The sequence below is a fragment of the Lodderomyces beijingensis genome (genome assembly GCF_963989305.1).
Source record: "Lodderomyces beijingensis strain CBS 14171 genome assembly, chromosome: 4".
NCBI classification, from domain to species: Eukaryota; Fungi; Ascomycota; class Pichiomycetes; order Serinales; family Debaryomycetaceae; genus Lodderomyces; species Lodderomyces beijingensis.
This window is the reverse complement of record NC_089973.1, coordinates 822289-840183: the sequence shown is the minus strand read 5'-3', so window position 1 is coordinate 840183 and position 17895 is coordinate 822289. Positions and strand designations below refer to the sequence as shown.

The following is a 17895-nucleotide window of genomic DNA, read 5'->3' as shown; positions in this document are numbered from 1 at the left end:
AATAGATAAAAAAACAAACACCACCAAAGTCGCTTTGGTCAACACCCAGTGAGTCTATTCTTGGGGAATGTGTAGCCGCCCATTTCGAAATTCGTCAAGTTCATATTATGATAAATATTCAAGTGTTGCTCAATGTAATCCGCCGTGGGGTAATCCGGCGGGTCGCACCCCATGTTGATTGCGTCTTCCGGTTGGTACACGCGCACGTAATCGACACGCATCTTGCTTGGGAAAACCAAGCTGGGCCAATCGATATAGGCCCACGAGTTCGAGATGCCCAAGTTCATAATGATCGAAATGGGTTCCTTGGGCAATTGTCGCCAGCCAATGTTGCCGTTGGGGTGCAATGCCTGAGACCGCATCGTGAATGTAGGCTCGTCGCCCACAAACCAGGTGATGTACCCGTTCTCGTCATGGTTGATCAATTCGTAGCCAAACTTTTGAAAATTGTGCGCCAACCCCGTGCCCATTTCGTACCAGGTGTGGTTCAACATGGTTACTCCCGAGACGGCTTGTTGGAAGGGCCCACCGGTGTAGGTGTTCATCAACGTTACCGACTTGTTGTAAATTTCAATAAAATCGTAATCGGGCATGTACCAGATGTCGTACGGTGCCACTTGTAACGATTGCGACACGCGGCCAATAACGCCGTGGATTTCCCCTTCCAAAGCGTCAATCTCGGGTGCACCGCGGCCAACCCCAGGGTTAGGGTGCAGTTCACCAGGGCAGGTACATGAATTTAGTCTTTGTCCTGGTAGATACGAAATCCCATCTGGCGAAGATTGATTTGGAGTGATGCCAGCGTCGCATGTGTCGTACGTGTATGGCCAGATGCCTTCTGTTGAAGCCAAGTATCCGGGGCGCCCCAAGTTGCCCATGGACCATAACCCGGGCCATAGCCCCGAGATGTGGCCGTAGCCGGGCAATTTTGCCGAAAACTCCAACTTGCCCTGGGTAAAGCACATCTTGTTCCAAGATTGAACCATCCCAGAACGGTAAAATAGGCCATGGTTTTGGAAAGCGTCCAATTGTAGTTCCAATGTTCCATTTCTGGTGGTGACAGCATCAGGGTCGTACCATTCCAAGTCCTGCGTGGCAGCATAGTGAAAGTCGGGCGCCGTGAAAAACTGGTCATCACCGTCATAAAAAGTTCTTCCCTCGGCGTTGAACTCGTCGCTAAACACCAACTTCCACACGCGGCCATCTTGTCCCACGTTAGTCAAGGCCAGCTCGGGTGTATCTGGGTCGACTAAAGTCTGTCGAATGGCGCTCAACATGGGATAGTGGTAGTTTGTCAATACTTCGTACACTTGCGGCACAACTTGGCCGCCGCCGGTGGTGAATGTCAACACGGGCAACAAGACAAACACCAACACTGCCGCCACCAACATAAAGATCAACCCCATGAGCCCGCCAAATGCTCTGCGGTCCATATTCTTGAGGTCATGCATAAAGCGATGTTCGTTATATAGAGAGTCCAACACGGGGTCGGGGTTATGCAAATAGTCGTCTGGTTCCTTTTCATCTATGCTCAAGGGAAACTGACTCGCAGGGTAGCCACCAAACGGGGAAAACTCGTATTCGTATTCATACGAGCCGCTATAGCGGTCCTTGTTTGTCGGTGGCGAGGAGTTGGAGTAGTTGAAGCTTGACGAGTTGGTGCTGCTGTTGCTGTTGCTGTTGCTGTTGCTGTAGTTTGTTTCATCTAGCAAATTTGCAGTCGATTCCTGATTGGAGTGGGGGAAATTGTAAATCACTTGCTTGGGATATCTATCGTATTGAAGCATTGGTGGGGACAAGCTATTAAACAGCGGCGAGTTGTGCATCAATAGGGAGATGCGCTGTTGCTGCTGCAGAAGCTGTGGTGGTCTATCCCGACTTGTGCAAGTGGTTGGCGACACGGGTTCGTAATTTGCTTCCGTTGCATCATTACCACCTCTTGAGATCAACGATTGCGAGTCGTACAAAGGAGGGTACCGTGTGTGTATTTGGTTATTTTCGTATTGCAGCAGGTCCAGGGGCTGCCTGGAATGTCTGGTGAAATGCTGGCTGGATGCACGGGGGTTTGAGTCTGACCCAGCGTCATTACTGGTTGTTTGCGGTTGAAATGAAAATTGACATGCATCTTCTTCGTGTTGCTCGTCTCGCTCGTCTTGCCGGTGGTTGTCACCAAATGGGTCGTTATTGTTGTTGTTGTTGTTGCTGCTGCTGCTGTCTCCTCCTTCTGCACGCTCTATTGGTGAAGAAGAAGAAGAAGAGGAAGAAGAGTATGAAGCAGCAGAAGAAGGGGAAGCATTTTGGCTGTAAAAAGCTTCGCCCTGTGAATTTATTAAATTGATTCTAGGAGTACCCCTTTTGGCTCCTCCTGGGGTTAATGTTCTCATAGTTCAAAACAAAGCCAGACCCTGTGACTAATGTAGAATAATATCGCAAACTTCAGCTCACCTGTGTTTGAACAAGTAACAGTGGACTTGAAAAAGGCAGAACAGCAAATGTGGGCAAAGTAGGGAAAGTGGGAAGAAGGAGTGTGGTTTTGGAATGCACAGCCAATTCTTTCTTTCCTTGCTGGTGGTTGTAGTTGCAGTTGCAGTTGCAGTGGTTGCTAGGGGGTAGGCCAAAATTCTCAAAGGAGATGTATAGGGGGTAGGAAAGGAACTATTGAGCAACAGCTTGATCCAATTACAATTGGTTCAAAACTGTTGATGTTGCTTCTTCTCCTAGCCAGCCAAAAGCTGGCATGCACCACCAGTACCAGCAGCAGCAGCTACTGGGCAATATATACTACGCTTCTCCACCAACAAGCAGCCTCTTTTTAAAGTTGTAAAGTTGAGTTACATCAAGAAACATGTCGTGACATTAAACTTCTTTTTTTTTTCTTTGCACAGGCTGGTAATAATAATGCTGCTCTTTCTTTCTCGTCATTTTTTTTCTTAGTGCCGGGCGCTACCATGTGGTCGCGTCCGCTACCAATCGCCACCGCAACCACCACCACGGGGAATAGCTGTCGCCAACACTGCCATAGGGCATTTCTTGGTGTTTAGAGTTCCAAGCTTTTTGCTTTCCACCACGGCCACCACAACAATGGCCGTCGCAGTGGCAGTTGCACTAGCGATGGGCCTCCCTGGGCCAAGAACCACGCTGGGGGGGCTTTTGAGCGCGTGCTGTTGTCTCCTCTTGAACGGAAATAAAAAAAAATACGTCAAATCGCAGAGAATAGAAAAAGTGGATACCAAGAGATAATTTGGCAATTGCCGTGGCACCAGAAGCAGGAGTAGTAGTAGCAACAGTAGTAAGACTAGCATGAAAACCCTGTTATTTTATACGCTAAAAGACGCCAGAACCAAGAAACTAGCAGAAGATTTGCTCCTCTGTATAATAATATACCATAGTGTTTTTCTCCTTACGCTTGCTTGCTGGCTACTATTGAGAAAACGTGTATCAAGAAGCACGTTTGGGCGTTGTCCTCTTACCTCGAGGAGAGTTGCGCTTCTCAAAATTCAAGGTCAAGGGCGAGTTCGCTATTTGGTCCGCTTCCCCGCTTTTGACACGCTGAAACCTCTGCCGTGTGTCGCAGCGCTGTCGGCGTCGTGGATTCACCAGCCGCGACACTGGACTCCATGAGTTTCTCCTCAGAGTGGCAGATCTTCCACCCGAGGAGGGGTCTCGATTGGGACAGCTTTATTCCTAATTGGTCGCGAGAGCAGCCAATTTGGTAACAAAGCGCAGCCCTAAGAAAATGGAACTGAAAATAAAAAAAAAAAAAAAAAAAAAAATGGCACTGCCACCGAGGGAGGATTTGGTAGCGTCCGCACCGAGGCTGAGCACGAGCACAACAACAACAATTACGACCACGAGGAGGTTGTTGTTGTTTGAAATAGTGCTACGGCGATCTACCAAGAGAAACAGAGCCAAACTGTGTCTATTTGAAATCTTGTATATTTACATAGACAAAGGTTCCTTCACTTGTTCCAGACCCAACTAGCCTAGACTAAGTTTGCAAACCTCCCCCCCGGCATTCTCTTGGCTATAGCCCCTGTGTAAACCAGAACCAGAGTGGCTCCGCTAGAACAACTGCCCTCCCCCCTTATCTTCTTGAAAACAGAGGGTGGGAGGGGGGGAGCATGAAGATAAGACGGGTTGTGACAATAGGATCCACAGGTGCATGCAATACACGGCAACAATCTTGCCCTGTTGAAAAAAAAAAAACAAAAAACAAAGGTGAGACGCGGTTGGTTGAAATTGCCAATCAGACTCAGGGCGCGCTCCTCGCACGCTAAACCGCACGTGACCATAGCACTACTAGTTAAGAGAATAACAGGAGATTGTGTTGCGGGTACCTCTAGAAAGCCCGATCTAGTCTGCTGGCACGATGACTCTGGCATGAACGTCTTGCGGAGATCAAGTTATTAATTTGCCATTTCGCTGCAGTGGCTCTACCCAAGGAAGAGATCAAGCCAAACCAAAGCAAAAACTGTCTCTGGCTTACTTCTCGGCATTTCACTTGTCCTGTGCGTCGCTCTTTTTTTGCTGTCAAGAGGCTCACTTAATCCAAAAGAGACGTAAACTGTAGTTGGATAAGCAGGTGGTATGAGTTTATCTGTGTTTGTTGGCATTGGCGCTGGGGCGCCTAGTGAGAAGTTTCACAGTGGAAAGAGGGGGGGGGTGGCAGGGAGAGGAGAGAGAAACCGATGTTGCATTGTTTTGTAAATGCATTAAGCGCACCGCAAAAAAAAAAAAATGTGCCAACTTTTCTCCCAAGAATCAAAGCCACATGCAAATTGATTAGGGTAAGGGTGAGCATGGAGAGAATTTCCGTTGTTTTGGTTTTCTGGAAAGGATCACAGAGGCGTGAGAGGTGCGAAGTGCAAGGGCATGTTTCTTCTGCGAGTTGCAAAAAAGTTGCAAGCTTGTAATTGAGGTTGCCGTGAGAATCACAAACTCGCCAGATTGAAGTTTAGATCGAGGTGATTGCCAATCAAGGCACATCTTTGTACTTCATCTTTACTCCCTTCTCCCTTCTCCCACCTCGCGGAATGTGCGACTCCGTATGCTGCTTGCTGGCGATGCTATTGTTTTATTAACAACTCTCACGCGCAATAGTAGTAGCAGTCGTAGTTGTTCGACACTTACAACGTTCTCTGAAAGCTCTTCTTTGAGAAGGATCTTTTTCGAATTGATAATGTGGGACACTCTCTAGCCCCCTTTTCGTTGGATCTCTCTCCCGAAATGAACCTCTTGTCTGTTGGTTTGGAGAGTCTGCCAGCTGTCTGTCTGCGCTGATATCAACAACAAACAGGGCCAGTCTTTATTTAGAAGCAGAAGTTACAAAAACAGTAAAGTTTGAATTTCTTTTTTTTTTTCTTTTTTTTTTTTTTTTTAATTTTGCAGTTTCGCAATTTCGCAGTTTTGGGCAATTTGGCAGTTTCATGTTCAGACTGTGAATACCAAACAGCGCTGTCGTCATTTCAAAAAATTTCCCATAGTACTGGTTAAATTACTCAGACCATAAACAACCCACTACTTTTCTTTCTCTAATTACAACCATCTTATCATCTCTCCTTTCTACCGACCCTCCGGAACCAACCGACCAGCCACCGACAAACCAAAACCATAGCATAGAATCACATACAATTTTTCCAACAGTCGGTTGATCTAGATCAAATACCAAATCACCATCCCATCATCATCGTCAAGAAAAATAAAAAAAAAAAAAAAACGGCAACGAAAACGTCAATAATATTGGACAAGAAATTAAACTCACCCTCCAAGACTATTCTATTGACCCAACTGTCCAAACTCAACCACCTCAAAATTCTTTTTTCCAAACATCTTTTTTCTTGAAACCGAGATTGAGCTGAACCCTGTTTGGTAAAATTAAGTTAATAATAACTTGACAGATTAATATTATTCTTGTTGAGATTGTTATTATTATAACCACCGCGTAGAGGATCCAGAGATCATAATAGACTGCGAGGAACCCTGAAGAAAAAAAAGTCCCATTCAAATCGGTGCTGGAACCACTAGTTCATCAAGGTTGTTTAGTTGTTTTCAAAATCGTCACATTAGCACCAGCCTTGATCTACTTCGAGTGTTGTTGAAAGCAAAATAATAAGAAAAAAAAAAACAAGTTGATAAAGTTTGATTTTCGGCTTTTGGTATTGCCAAGTACAAGTTCCAAGAAGTCCCAAGAAGAACCAAGACTTTCGTTAAATTTTCCGATTCTTACGCCGCTTGAGATCTAAACTATCCACTCGTTGATTCATTCATTCATTCATTCATTCACTCCCAGAGTTTGCATTTTTTTACTTTTTCTTCCACATTCACATCTTGGCATCTAGCTCCACAATATGGCGTCGCATAGAGATCTAACTTCCAATACTCCGCAATTATCAATCAACGGGAACCGAGGGGACCACGCCCAGAATTCCAACAACAACTCCCTGGAATATATCTCGAGAAACCCCTTTGCAGACGAAGCAGAAGTCGAAGATGTCTCGTCGTATTCTTCATCATCCCATAATCACCAAGTCGAGCACCTGACTCTGGAATCAGATTACGGCAGACCTTTCAACGCCTATGGTGGAGGGTACCATTCCAACGAGGGCAGTTCAAACCAGTTGGCTTTGGAAAACTCGAGCACTGATGAAACTAGGTTATTAAGCCGGGACTATAACAATAACCCCCATAACAACACCACCACCACGAGCAACAGCAACAACAATTTGAACCCCGGTAGTCCTGCTGATTTCGACAGGTATCCATCGAGACTCGGCTCACGCGCCGTGTCATCCACCTCGTTAACGTCGCAATTATACCTCAACCATGAAGGCAAGGACAACAAGTTTAGTTTCAATCGCGACACGCGTCATCAAACTTCGCAATACTCAAGCTCGCTGATGGACGACTCGCTGAGCTTGAAATCGCAAAGTGCCTACCCCAACGACTTTAGTCCCTTTGGCGGATACCCCGCGACGTCGTTCCCCTTGAGCATAGATGAAAAGGAAGCCGATGACTATTTGCATAACCCTGACCCCGTGTTGGACGCTGAGTACGACAAGAATCGATTTGTGTACGATATGAAGAATATCGACAAGAGATCACTTGGTGGATTATTGGGGTTGTTTGCCGTTGGCCTAGGTGCCTTGTGTATCTTTGTCTTGTTGCCGGCTTTGACTTATTCCGGAGCAACGCAACATTACAAGCCGCAGTCGTATGAGATCTTGACGCAGTATTCGTACCCTATGTTGAGCGCTATCAGAACCACGTTGATAGATCCCGATACTCCGCAGGATGCCTTGCAGAAAAAGAGTAAGCTGGGCGATATGTGGCCCTTGGTGTTTAGCGATGAGTTTAACGCCGAGGGAAGAACATTTTATGAAGGCGATGACCAGTTTTTCACGGCACCGGATTTGCATTACGATGCCACTAAGGATTTGGAATGGTACGACCCTGATGCTGTGAGCACGGGAAACGGAACTTTGAAATTGAGAATGGATGCGTTCAAGAATCACAATTTGTTTTACCGTTCTGGGATGGTTCAATCTTGGAACAAGATGTGTTTCACCCAGGGCAGGATTGAAATCTCGGCCAAGTTGCCCCATTACGGTAACATTACCGGGTTGTGGCCCGGTTTATGGACAATGGGTAACTTGGGGCGCCCCGGATACTTGGCTTCAACAGAAGGGGTTTGGCCGTACTCGTATGATTCATGCGACGCTGGTATCACTCCAAATCAATCCTCGCCAGATGGACTATCCTATTTGCCAGGCCAGAAATTGAACAAGTGTACCTGCCCTGGTGAACTGCACCCTAACCCTGGAGTTGGCCGCGGTGCACCCGAGATTGATGCCATTGAAGGTGAAGTGATGACCGATTCCAAAGGCAACAAACCCAACAATGGTGTTGCCTCGCAATCTTTGCAATTGGCACCCATGGACATTTGGTATATGCCCGATTACAACTTCATTGAAATCCACAACAAGTCAATAACGACTATGAACACGTACGCGGGTGGGCCCTTCCAGCAGGCGTTTTCAGCCACAACAATGTTGAACGTGACTTGGTACGAAAAGGGTGACCACGCGCACAATTATCAAAACTATGGATTTGAATACTTGAACGATCCCAACACGGGCTATTTGCGGTGGTTTGTAGGCCAAGACCCCACCCTTACCGTCTACTCGCAAGCGCTCCACGAAGACGGCAACATTGGGCCCAGAACGCTTTCGAAAGAACCCATGGCGATCATCATGAATCTAGGCATCAGTAACAACTGGGCTTATATCGATTGGAACTCGATCAATTTCCCCGTTGAGATGCAGATTGACTATATCCGCATCTATCAGCCGGCCAATGCTCAAAATATCGGGTGCGACCCTGATGATTTTCCCACGTATGATTACATCCAGAGACATTTGAACGTTTACGAAAATGTCAATTTGACGAGTTGGGAAGATGCCGGTTATACCTTCCCTAAGAATAGCTTGACTGGGTGTTGATTCAAGCAATAAAAAAAAAAAAGTTATACAGACATTACAACTAGGGAAGAAAAGGAGAGCCGGTTGGATGTTCCCATTAGCTTTTGATTGATATTTATACACATATATTTTGTTTGTTAGTAGAAGCTGTAGAACGATTTGCATTTTTTTTGTTACTTTTTGGAAATTCGTCTACATGGGATGAATTTGAATTGTGTTGAACTCTAGTTTTGGGCTGATTGCCGATTGCGGTTAAGTTTAGGGAAGCTGGTCTAAGCGCAAAAATCTCAACCTGGTTGAATCCACAGTATTCCTGAAAATGCCGGATAACAGTACATATCTACTAACAGAGTCAATCACGGGTAGAGTCTTACCGATAAATACAAGTCGCCTCCATTTTTGGCCTTGTTTCCATCGTGAAAGCACATCGCGGTGATTGGCCATCAAAAATATCCCCACGGCATTCCATCTTTTGCAACATTGTCGATACGTCGCTTGTCTCTTCCCCAGCCATGGACAAAAATGGTCTTCCACCTCCCAGTCAAGCGCCACGGCAAGGCTCAAACACAACCCTACTGGCGAGTGGCTACTGGCAAAAACTGTGGTGAGTGGTTGTCATTATAACACATCACACCACTGCGATTACTCAATTTTTTACTTTTTTTGTTTTCATGGTTTATCTTTCAACCCCCACAGACCCACTGGGAAGACGCCACACTTCTCAAGCCATCCCGCCATCCCCTGCTCTTTTTATGAACACACACACTGATAAACAGATACACGTATTCACTCGAAACCCCTTGTGGATCTGTGGATCACGGTAGATATAAATTGGCTCAAAATTCCCCCCAGCCATGTTTGATCCTACGTATTCTTTTCTTTTTTTTTTTTTTTTACAATCATTCACCAACCACAGGTTGATAAGTCATGTCACTTCCCAAGATTGATTCCGTGGCTATCATAGGCGCGGGCCCAGCTGGCCTTTCGACACTTTACGAGTTCCTCCATACCAACAAAGACGGGACCTCCACTCTCGTGAGAGACCAAACGCAACCGAGCAAGCTGGACTTTGCCAGGAGCACGGATCCGGCATTTGGCAAAGTTGTAGTTTTTGAACAAAAAGCCCATGCTGGTGGCATCTGGGCACCCTATAGTGCGCGCGCGGATTTAGATATCCCGCCTCAAGATATATTGAATACTGAGAAATATAGTGATCCTTCGTATATACGTCCTCGCCAAGATGTTGTCACTGGCGGGACCTTGGCTGATCCTGTTGTCCAGGAAACAAGCCAGGTGGCCGATGAGCTCAGGTGGAGCAGGTCGGGAGTTTTCCCCTTTTTATACACCAATATCCCCCAACGGTTCACCCGTTTTAGTTATTTGCCGCTTGAAGAGGAATATTTTGATGAACAACGCAAGATTTTCCCCTTTTTGACCCAGCAGGAGCTACTGGCTAGATTTGGTGCTTTTGTGGAGAGGGAAAAGCTAGGTGAGTTTATTAGGGTGAATTCCACCGTTGAGAGTGTAGTCAAGAATAATCAAACGGGGAAATGGGTGGTTAGCGTTCGCGAGAGCCACAATGATGAGCATCTGGGCCACCACGAGGACAGGTGGTATAGTGAAGAGTTTGACGCGGTGGTGGTTGCCAACGGCCATTATACTGTTCCCTATATCCCGCATATTCCCGGATTGGCAGAGTATAACGTCAATTTCCCCGATAGATTGATCCACGCCAAGTCGTTTAGAACCACGGATGAGTTTAAGAATAAGGACGTGTTGGTTGTTGGTGGCGGGATTTCAACGGCTAATGTGTTGCAGTACGTTGTGCCAGTAGCTAAATCCACCACCAACTCCAAGAGAGGCAAGCATTTGGTGTTCAAGTACATCAATGACGCGCTCGTTTCCGAGGGGATTGACCCCAAGCCACTCATTGAGCGAGTTGACCCGCAAACGGGCGTGTTCTATTTCGGCGATGGCACCAATGGCAAATTCGACAAGGTTCTATTTTCAACGGGTTACCATTACCATTTCCCATTTTTCCAAAACGACCAAGAGTATCTTCAATTGGTTAACCCGGGAAACTTGTCGCGTGTTGGTGGATTGTATTTAAACACGTTTTCACAAGTTGATCCCACTTTGGGAGCTGTGGGCATCACGGTTTCCCAGTTGAATTTCCACACCATCGAGGCGAGTTCCTCGGCGTTGGCCGGGGTATGGTCGGGCAGGCACCAGTTGCCTCCCGTGGAGGAACAAAAGAAATGGGAAGATGAATTGGTTGCTGAGCGTGGCGATTCCTTGTTTTTCCATTATTTCAACCAATACGAGGCCAGACAATATATCGATTGGTTAAAGGGTTTCTTCCCCGGGGGCAGATACGACCCTTTGATTGACGATGGCGTGTTTGTGGGCGAGATCGAGACTGTTGGCGGTGACAAGTTGGAGAAGTTGTTTTACGGCTTGAAAGAGCAGCGCGTTGCCATTGAAGAAACTAACGATCAAGGCTCACCCTGGAAAGAGGGAGAAACTAGGCAAGACTCGGCCAACGCTGATTTGGCAAAGCTGGTTGAAAAGAACTTAAAGATTAATGAAGAGGCTAGCAGCGCTGCTGTTTATGCTTGAGAGGTGTTTACGTTCTGTTTGTTTTTTTTTGATTGCCCTTTTGAATTTTCAAAGCGTTTAATTGTCTAGATAGTGGATAAATCCTGGACTAAGAAATAGTTTACTAATTACGTCTCCCATGGTGCCCTGTTTCTTCCCGTTCCATTCTTGAATCGCCTGGTTCAAGTTCGAGTTGTGGCTTTTTGCAACTTTGGCTCTCATGAGGCGCATGTGGTAGCGCGCGGTTTTTTTTACCTGTTGCTGCTCCGCATTACATCAACCATGCAACCATCCCCTTATCAAAATGTGAAAGGTTAACCGTAAATCGCCTTTACACCAACCCCTTCCTCTTCTCTAGAGAGCCACGAGGGCTTAAACCCACGAGCCAAACACATCTATTCATCCGTAGCCACCAGCATTTCGTATCCACTTTTTGTCCCTAAGCAATGACGGATCCAACCATAGATTTCCAAATCCAGACGCACCACACCCAGTTCCAGATCCCCGTGGAGCTAATCAAGAAGAACTTCAAGTCGATCCAAAAACTAATCGAAAAGCAAAAGAAACAGCTCAGTGAGGACATAGTCAAGATAAAGAAGAATGAATCGATGTCCAAGTCGATCAAGCTTGAAATGATCAAAAAGTTGGTCAAGAACTTTGAGATTTTCAAGCGCAAATTGGAGGTCTTGGTCAAGCGCGATGAAGAGTATCGGAGTCGGTTGATTGCGCGGTTGGAGAATATGTGCGAGTTGACTTTGATGTGTCGCGCTACTGGCAAAATCACCGAGAAGAAGAAACTGGCGGGCGATGCCGGTAAGAAGAGAAGAAATGGCAATTCGCGAGGTGCCAGTGCCAGTGGCGGTGGCGATGAAAATGGCGCAGGTGTCGCTGTCAACGATGGCGGTAACGGTGGTGGTGGTGCTACTGCTGTTGTTGTTGATGATGACGATGATGATGATGACGATAAGGAGTTGGATTTGAAGAATCTGCATTTGATCAGCTGGTTTCGCGACCAGGCCAATTTGCTAATTGTTGATTACTTGATCAAATCGAACTACCTGACTGACCCCAATGAAGAAAATGCCGGAATCACTTTGCTCAACAGTTTGGCCAAGACCAACCCCAAATTGCTCAAGTTGATAGACTACGACTTACTACTCGATTTCAACAAGATTTTCCTTTCCATCATTGCCAAGCACGACTTGTCGCTTATTGTCAATTGGTTTGGCGAAAATAAAGCCCAGTTAAAGAAGAACAACTCGAATTTAGAATTTGAAATCAACTACTGCAAATTCTTAACTTTGATCGAAAAGGGCGATATCAATGAAGCCATCAAGTTTTCAAGAGAGAATTTATCGAGCTATGGCAATAAGGAAAATTATCAGCCCCAGAGTGGAGAACACGATAACCATTTGATGAATTTGGAAAAATTGAAAGGGTTGGGTGGGTTGCTAGTTTTCAGGTCGTTGGAGAATTTCGACGCCAAAATGAACGAGGCACTCGGTATGACTGGAGACGGCAGAGGCAATATACCTTTTACCAACAAAATGATGCTTCAACATCCTTATTTCCGCGAGTACCAAAAACTATTGTCCAACGAACGGTGGAAAAGCTTGGCGCAGTGTTTTATCGAGAATTTTATTGACTTGTATGGCATCACCAAGAACTACCCCTTGTTCATTTATTTATCTGCCGGTTTATCGAGTTTGAAAACGAAATCGTGCTACTACAACTACGACAATACAGTGTTTACCAGTGAAGCCGCGATCGAGACTGCAGTAGACCCATCATCGTCGTCATATTCGAGCAACCAGTACCTAACGGCAAATGACACGGAGCCAGTACACGATGATCGGGCACCCGCAGCAGCACCAGCACCAGCACCAGCACCAGCACTACCAACAAGTTCATCTATGAGACCAACGAGGTTTAGAGTGCCCACCCCAAGCTTGCTTGCATCGGAAGAAAGGATAGAAGCGCTGTTGACGTCGTCGGCATCGACTCGTCCTTCAGTACCATTCTCGTTGATTGCTCCTCGAAACAACAACAATCATAACAATGCCAGTAGTAACAACAACAGGAACAACAACTCCACTAGCGCAGCGCAACATGCTCACCAACAGACTCAATTGATCTTCACCAACACGAAGTTGAGAGGGCCCGATCAATACTACAAGCTCTTGGGCAAAGTCAACAATTGTCCTGCGTGCTCACCGGAAATGTTCCAATTGAGTCGAAATCTACCCTATGCGCAGCTAATCACCAGCGTATCACTGGAACCTTTCAAATTGCCCAACGGCAACATATACCCCTTTGACAAGCTCCTCACGCCCAATGACAAGTACTTGCTGACTAGAAACGAGCTATTGCGGCAGGGTAAAGTCAAGGACCCATTGACGCATGAGATTTTCTTTATTGACAATTGTCGTCGTGTCTACCCGGCATAGAAACTAGCAACCGAAAGAAAAATTATTCATCATCTGAATCTGAATCTGAATCCAGATTCTTCTTCTTCTTCTTGTTTTGGTGATTGTCTTTTGCGTCTGTGGGTTTTTTCTCGAATACATATAATCTAGCATTGCGTTCCGCTGCCGGTTTAGTCGTATCTCGCGTACTATTAGTTCTCTTGTGATGATACTCGGGGAACATCCCCCACTCAAACTTGCCCGACTTCATCACTTTGTAGCCCTGGTCCTTAGCGATGACTTTAACACCCCAGGAATTATACGGTTCTCCTTCAAACACACTCAAGATGATCTTCCCCTTTCCGAATCCATCATCCCCAGCGCCCGCGTTGATGCTTGTGTCGTGATACCCCGCGAAATCATCCTTCGCCACGGCAACCACACCCGAATTAACCATCTCGAAAACCAGTTTGCAATTTTGGAAATACAGCAAGATCAATCTTTGGTGGTCGCGGATATTGCGATCTTGGTCCTTTACTCCACGCCCAGTATGCGGGAAGTTGAACATGATGAAATCGAGCTGGGTGCCATCTGGAAACAACTTTGCTTGCTTTTTACGCTGTTGTTTCAAATGCAATGTTCGCGGTAAGTCAGTCGCGTCTACTTCGTGCATCAACCTGACTCCACTTGATTGTAATGTTTCTAAGGTGTGCTGGACGCCCGGGTATTTCGAGATGAGATCATCGCGCGAGTCCAAGCTTGTCGCGATGAGGTTACGCGGCTGGATAAAGTTTTGCAGGATTAGAGATTTCGCAAATGTGAAATCTCCTTCGCCGATGAGCAAGAGTGTATTTTCATTTTGGAACGGATTGAAGCCGCGTAATGGGTTGGTGTTGACATTGGAGGACTTGGGTTTTTTGGAGGTGATTGATTTCGACTTGTTTTGCTGGTTTTGCGACTCGATCTCTGCTGCTCGCGAGAGTTTCTGGTCGATGCTGTCTTGGAGCTTGTGTCTTGCTAGTGCCCCCTTCAAGCCCTTCGATGAGAGTTTCTTGCCTTTGAGTTTGTGGGCCATGGCTGCGGGTTGTGGTGGGTGGCCTTGGTCTTGGCTGGTGGATGGTGGGATGGTGCGCGGTCGTGATGATCATCGCGGAGAGAATTGGTGCGCGCGCTTTTCTGCCAAGGGCAGAATCGATGGGGAGAGGAGACCACGCTCCACCATCTCTTTTGCAGTTTCGGGGCAATCTACAAAAGATCCAATGGATAGATTCGCTCTGGAAATGCAATTGGGGGAACTCTTGGGTGGTTTCATTTCCCAAGTGCTAGATTTTGCTTAATAAAGAGAACATTTTCACGTTAATGTCTCTCGAGGTGTTCCCTTTGCTCTAAAAATTAATCTAACTTCTCTAATTTTGAAATGGATGTATGGGTAATATACACAAAATGTTTTTTATAAATGCACTTGCGCCTCAGCGACATTGAATTCCGTTTCATCGGCATGGTCGTCGCTCAACTCGTCGTCGTCTACAACAATGTCGCTCATAGGCTTCAGTGATAATGCAGGTGAAGAGGCCATATTGTGGTCGGCATCAGCGTCGGCTTCGGCTTCGGCTTGGACTTCAGTCGTGGCAACTGAGTCAACTGCTGCATCGGTATCTTCAAAACCCTCCTCTTCTTCTTCGTCTTCTTCCTCTGCGTCATCTTCTTCTTCATGCAATTCATTGTCGCCAGCTTCACTTCCTTCGGGACTCGACGCTACTGAATTCGTAGTTTCATTCGACGCACCAGACAAGCGATCCATGCCTTCGTTTTCCGCTTCATTCTCTTTCGATTCCTCCTCTTCGTCATCAGTCACCTCCTGGAGTACTTCCTTGACACCGTCATCGTACTCATAAAACAACATGAATGTGCCTTGGCCTCCTAATACTTCTTCCTCCCGGACAACATACACGTTTTCATCGCTTATTCTCCACCAGGTGCCACGCAATCTTCTGTAGCAGATGTAATGGCCGTAATTGTGAGTACCGTAATGTACAATGACTGCTTTCAAGTTGTACAAAAGTCGAGGATCCGTTGTGGTAGTAGTAGCAGCTGGCGACGATATTGGATCGGAACCCACTGGAGTTGCAGACGTTGTTGCTGTTGCTGTGGATACCCCACTACTCAGTAAACGAGCTTTAAACGCGGTCTCGTCCTGAGTAGCGCCCCCTTCTTTACCTTCTTCTTGCGCTTCTTCTCCTTCTTCGTCCTCGTCTTCTGCCTCTTCAGCAACCTGCGCTTCTCGAAGCAAACGCTGGCTCAAAGCTTCGTCCTGTTTCCGGAAATGCAACCTTGCGTCTGTGTTTATTTCATTGGGCTCCACAATGTACTTTGACAAGTCCAACACAGCCGGGAACGTGACGTTGCTCCCGTTCTTGACAACCATATAAGTCCTTGGATCAAACTGCGACCTGTTTATATGGATACTAAGCAAAGGAGGCGGCCTGTCCATAAAAATCTGCTTTGTCTTTTTGCTCTTTTTGATTTGGTTTTTGGTGGTGAGTTTCTCAAATGCTTCATCCGTCACTTGCTTCTTTGACAATTCTAATTCTATGTCTCTTAATCGCACCTGTATCTTTTCTATAATTTTATCATTTACCGGATTCTCTTTCAACTCCACAAGTTTGCTTGCGAGTAGATCCTGGGTTTGAAGCAAACCGCACCGGTTGCAATTGACGTCGTCGATTGTCTCGGGTTTAATCCACTCGTCTAATAGCTGCGGAAGCGTAAACTTGGAATAATAAGTTTGGCCCGTGGGCAAGTTTAAACTCAACCCACTATTCACGGCATAGCGGATGCCTCCTGACTCGCCACATGTTAGGCACCCGACTCGTTCCGCTGTGATGCCATCCACGGGTGTGATCAATTCCAAAGGCACAACCTTGTGCTCGGCATCTTCCAAGTTAGGGTCAACTTGCGCAGCAGGAACATAAACGGTGCCCAATTTGCCCAACCTGTTGCACCCCGATATGATTTCCTTCAAGTTGCGTGCATCCACGTATTTTGTCTCCTGTTTCTTCTTCTGCTCCTCCATGCTCTCTTCGGGCTCTGGTGTCGGAAGTCGACTGAGACTCATCTTTTTAAATTCTTTTTCCAAGAGGTTCATTATCAATTGGTAAAACTCTTGGGCATCTTCTTGGCTGTACCCACTGAAAAAATTCTGCTTGGGTCCATTGGGCATTCTGTTGAGGAGCTGCTTTGTAGTAAACTCTTTACCTCGCGATCCGTATTTACCATTGACGCTATCCAAGAGGTCCTTTAATGCGTTTGTGAAGGTCAACTCTGGCTTTGGCTGGTTGGACTTCATGGATATCTTCTCGCCCGTGCCCTTTAAAGTTTCAAGTTCGATTTCCGAGTACAAGTATGAGTCAATATACTTGAGCAATTGCCTAGAAGATGCAAGGGATTGTATCACGGAGTTCATGAAGCACGTGTTTCCATCATTACTGAGCCCTCCAACTTCTCCCCCATTCTTTGTTGCAAATCTGTGTTCTTTGCTCTTTTTAGAGCCGAACCGGTTGGCGCCTGCTCTCGAGAATCGCGAGTTCATAATCTTGTGTATTGCCTGGGGGATGTTGAACGGGATGAGGCTGCTCTTCTCGAGTGGATCGTCGGAGTCTTTATTGGTATTTGGAAGGGTAAACGTGGTGGAAATAAAATAGATCGAGATGAATACCAAGAATGACGTTGATAATGCAGCAATGAACTTATTAGGCTTGAAGAACGACACTTTGATGAGTTGAGCAAATACTGAAAAATTAACTATGATAAACAAAATTGTTTTCTTGGAAATGAACATGTATCTTAAAATAGGGGGGTTGGTGATGGGTCGAAGCAAAGTCGATGATGATGCTCCGATCAGCCCCGATTTGAAGTGGAAGATTTTTTATTTAAAAAAAAAAAATGCAAAAGAAGGAACCTGGAAACCTTAGACTCTTTTTCTAATCAGCGCTTGTTGAAGTTTTTTGAATAGCTTGAAAATTTGATTGAATTGTCCTTCAGCCCCGCTAGAGTATGGTCTGTCCACAAAGCTTTCCTTGGTTTTTGAAATGAAATCTGATTGTTAAAGACTCGACTTCCATGCTGAATTTTTTTTTTTTTTTATTTTTGGCTTTTTGGCTTTTGGGTTTTTGGGGATAGAGAGGTTTTCTTGATGTCGCGAATGGCAAAGAAAGTGTCAATGTCACTGTCACTATCAGAACATGGTCAAATATGGGCACATGGAACGGGGGGTCTACATGAACAACCACAGATCAGTACAAGGCTAGGACTCAGAGTCAGGGACGGCTATTTAGGAGTTTGAAAAAATTCATAAAAAAAAACAGGCACACCTTATTTTTTTGTTTTTTTATTAAAGAAACTCTTCCCAGAATGTA

At 45.9% G+C, this 17895-nt stretch overlaps 6 protein-coding genes across 6 annotated transcripts; 3 read left to right on the top strand and 3 right to left on the bottom strand. All coding sequences in view use genetic code 12, as the record gives it.

Moving 5' to 3' along the window:
• Positions 1 to 38: 38 nt before the first annotated feature.
• On the bottom strand, positions 39 to 2384 carry LODBEIA_P34060 (uncharacterized protein; the record flags this gene model as incomplete). Its single annotated transcript, XM_066973513.1, has 1 exon — positions 39 to 2384. One exon carries the CDS (start codon positions 2382 to 2384, stop codon positions 39 to 41), a length of 2346 nt encoding a protein of 781 aa, XP_066830344.1.
• Positions 2385 to 6347: 3963 nt separating this feature from the next.
• LODBEIA_P34050 (uncharacterized protein) lies at positions 6348 to 8498 on the top strand (the record flags this gene model as incomplete). The annotated part of the gene is made up of 1 exon (XM_066973512.1): positions 6348 to 8498. The coding sequence occupies one exon, from the start codon at positions 6348 to 6350 to the stop codon at positions 8496 to 8498; it is 2151 nt and encodes a 716-aa protein (XP_066830343.1).
• Positions 8499 to 9404: 906 nt separating this feature from the next.
• LODBEIA_P34040 (uncharacterized protein) lies at positions 9405 to 11096 on the top strand (the record flags this gene model as incomplete). The annotated part of the gene is made up of 1 exon (XM_066973511.1): positions 9405 to 11096. One exon carries the CDS (start codon positions 9405 to 9407, stop codon positions 11094 to 11096), a length of 1692 nt encoding a protein of 563 aa, XP_066830342.1.
• Positions 11097 to 11521: 425 nt separating this feature from the next.
• Positions 11522 to 13522, top strand: LODBEIA_P34030 (uncharacterized protein; the record flags this gene model as incomplete). The annotated part of the gene is made up of 1 exon (XM_066973510.1): positions 11522 to 13522. The coding sequence occupies one exon, from the start codon at positions 11522 to 11524 to the stop codon at positions 13520 to 13522; it is 2001 nt and encodes a 666-aa protein (XP_066830341.1).
• Positions 13523 to 13544: 22 nt separating this feature from the next.
• Positions 13545 to 14555, bottom strand: LODBEIA_P34020 (uncharacterized protein; the record flags this gene model as incomplete). Its single annotated transcript, XM_066973509.1, has 1 exon — positions 13545 to 14555. The coding sequence occupies one exon, from the start codon at positions 14553 to 14555 to the stop codon at positions 13545 to 13547; it is 1011 nt and encodes a 336-aa protein (XP_066830340.1).
• Positions 14556 to 14930: 375 nt separating this feature from the next.
• Positions 14931 to 17318, bottom strand: LODBEIA_P34010 (uncharacterized protein; the record flags this gene model as incomplete). The annotated part of the gene is made up of 1 exon (XM_066973508.1): positions 14931 to 17318. One exon carries the CDS (start codon positions 17316 to 17318, stop codon positions 14931 to 14933), a length of 2388 nt encoding a protein of 795 aa, XP_066830339.1.
• Positions 17319 to 17895: the final 577 nt, after the last annotated feature.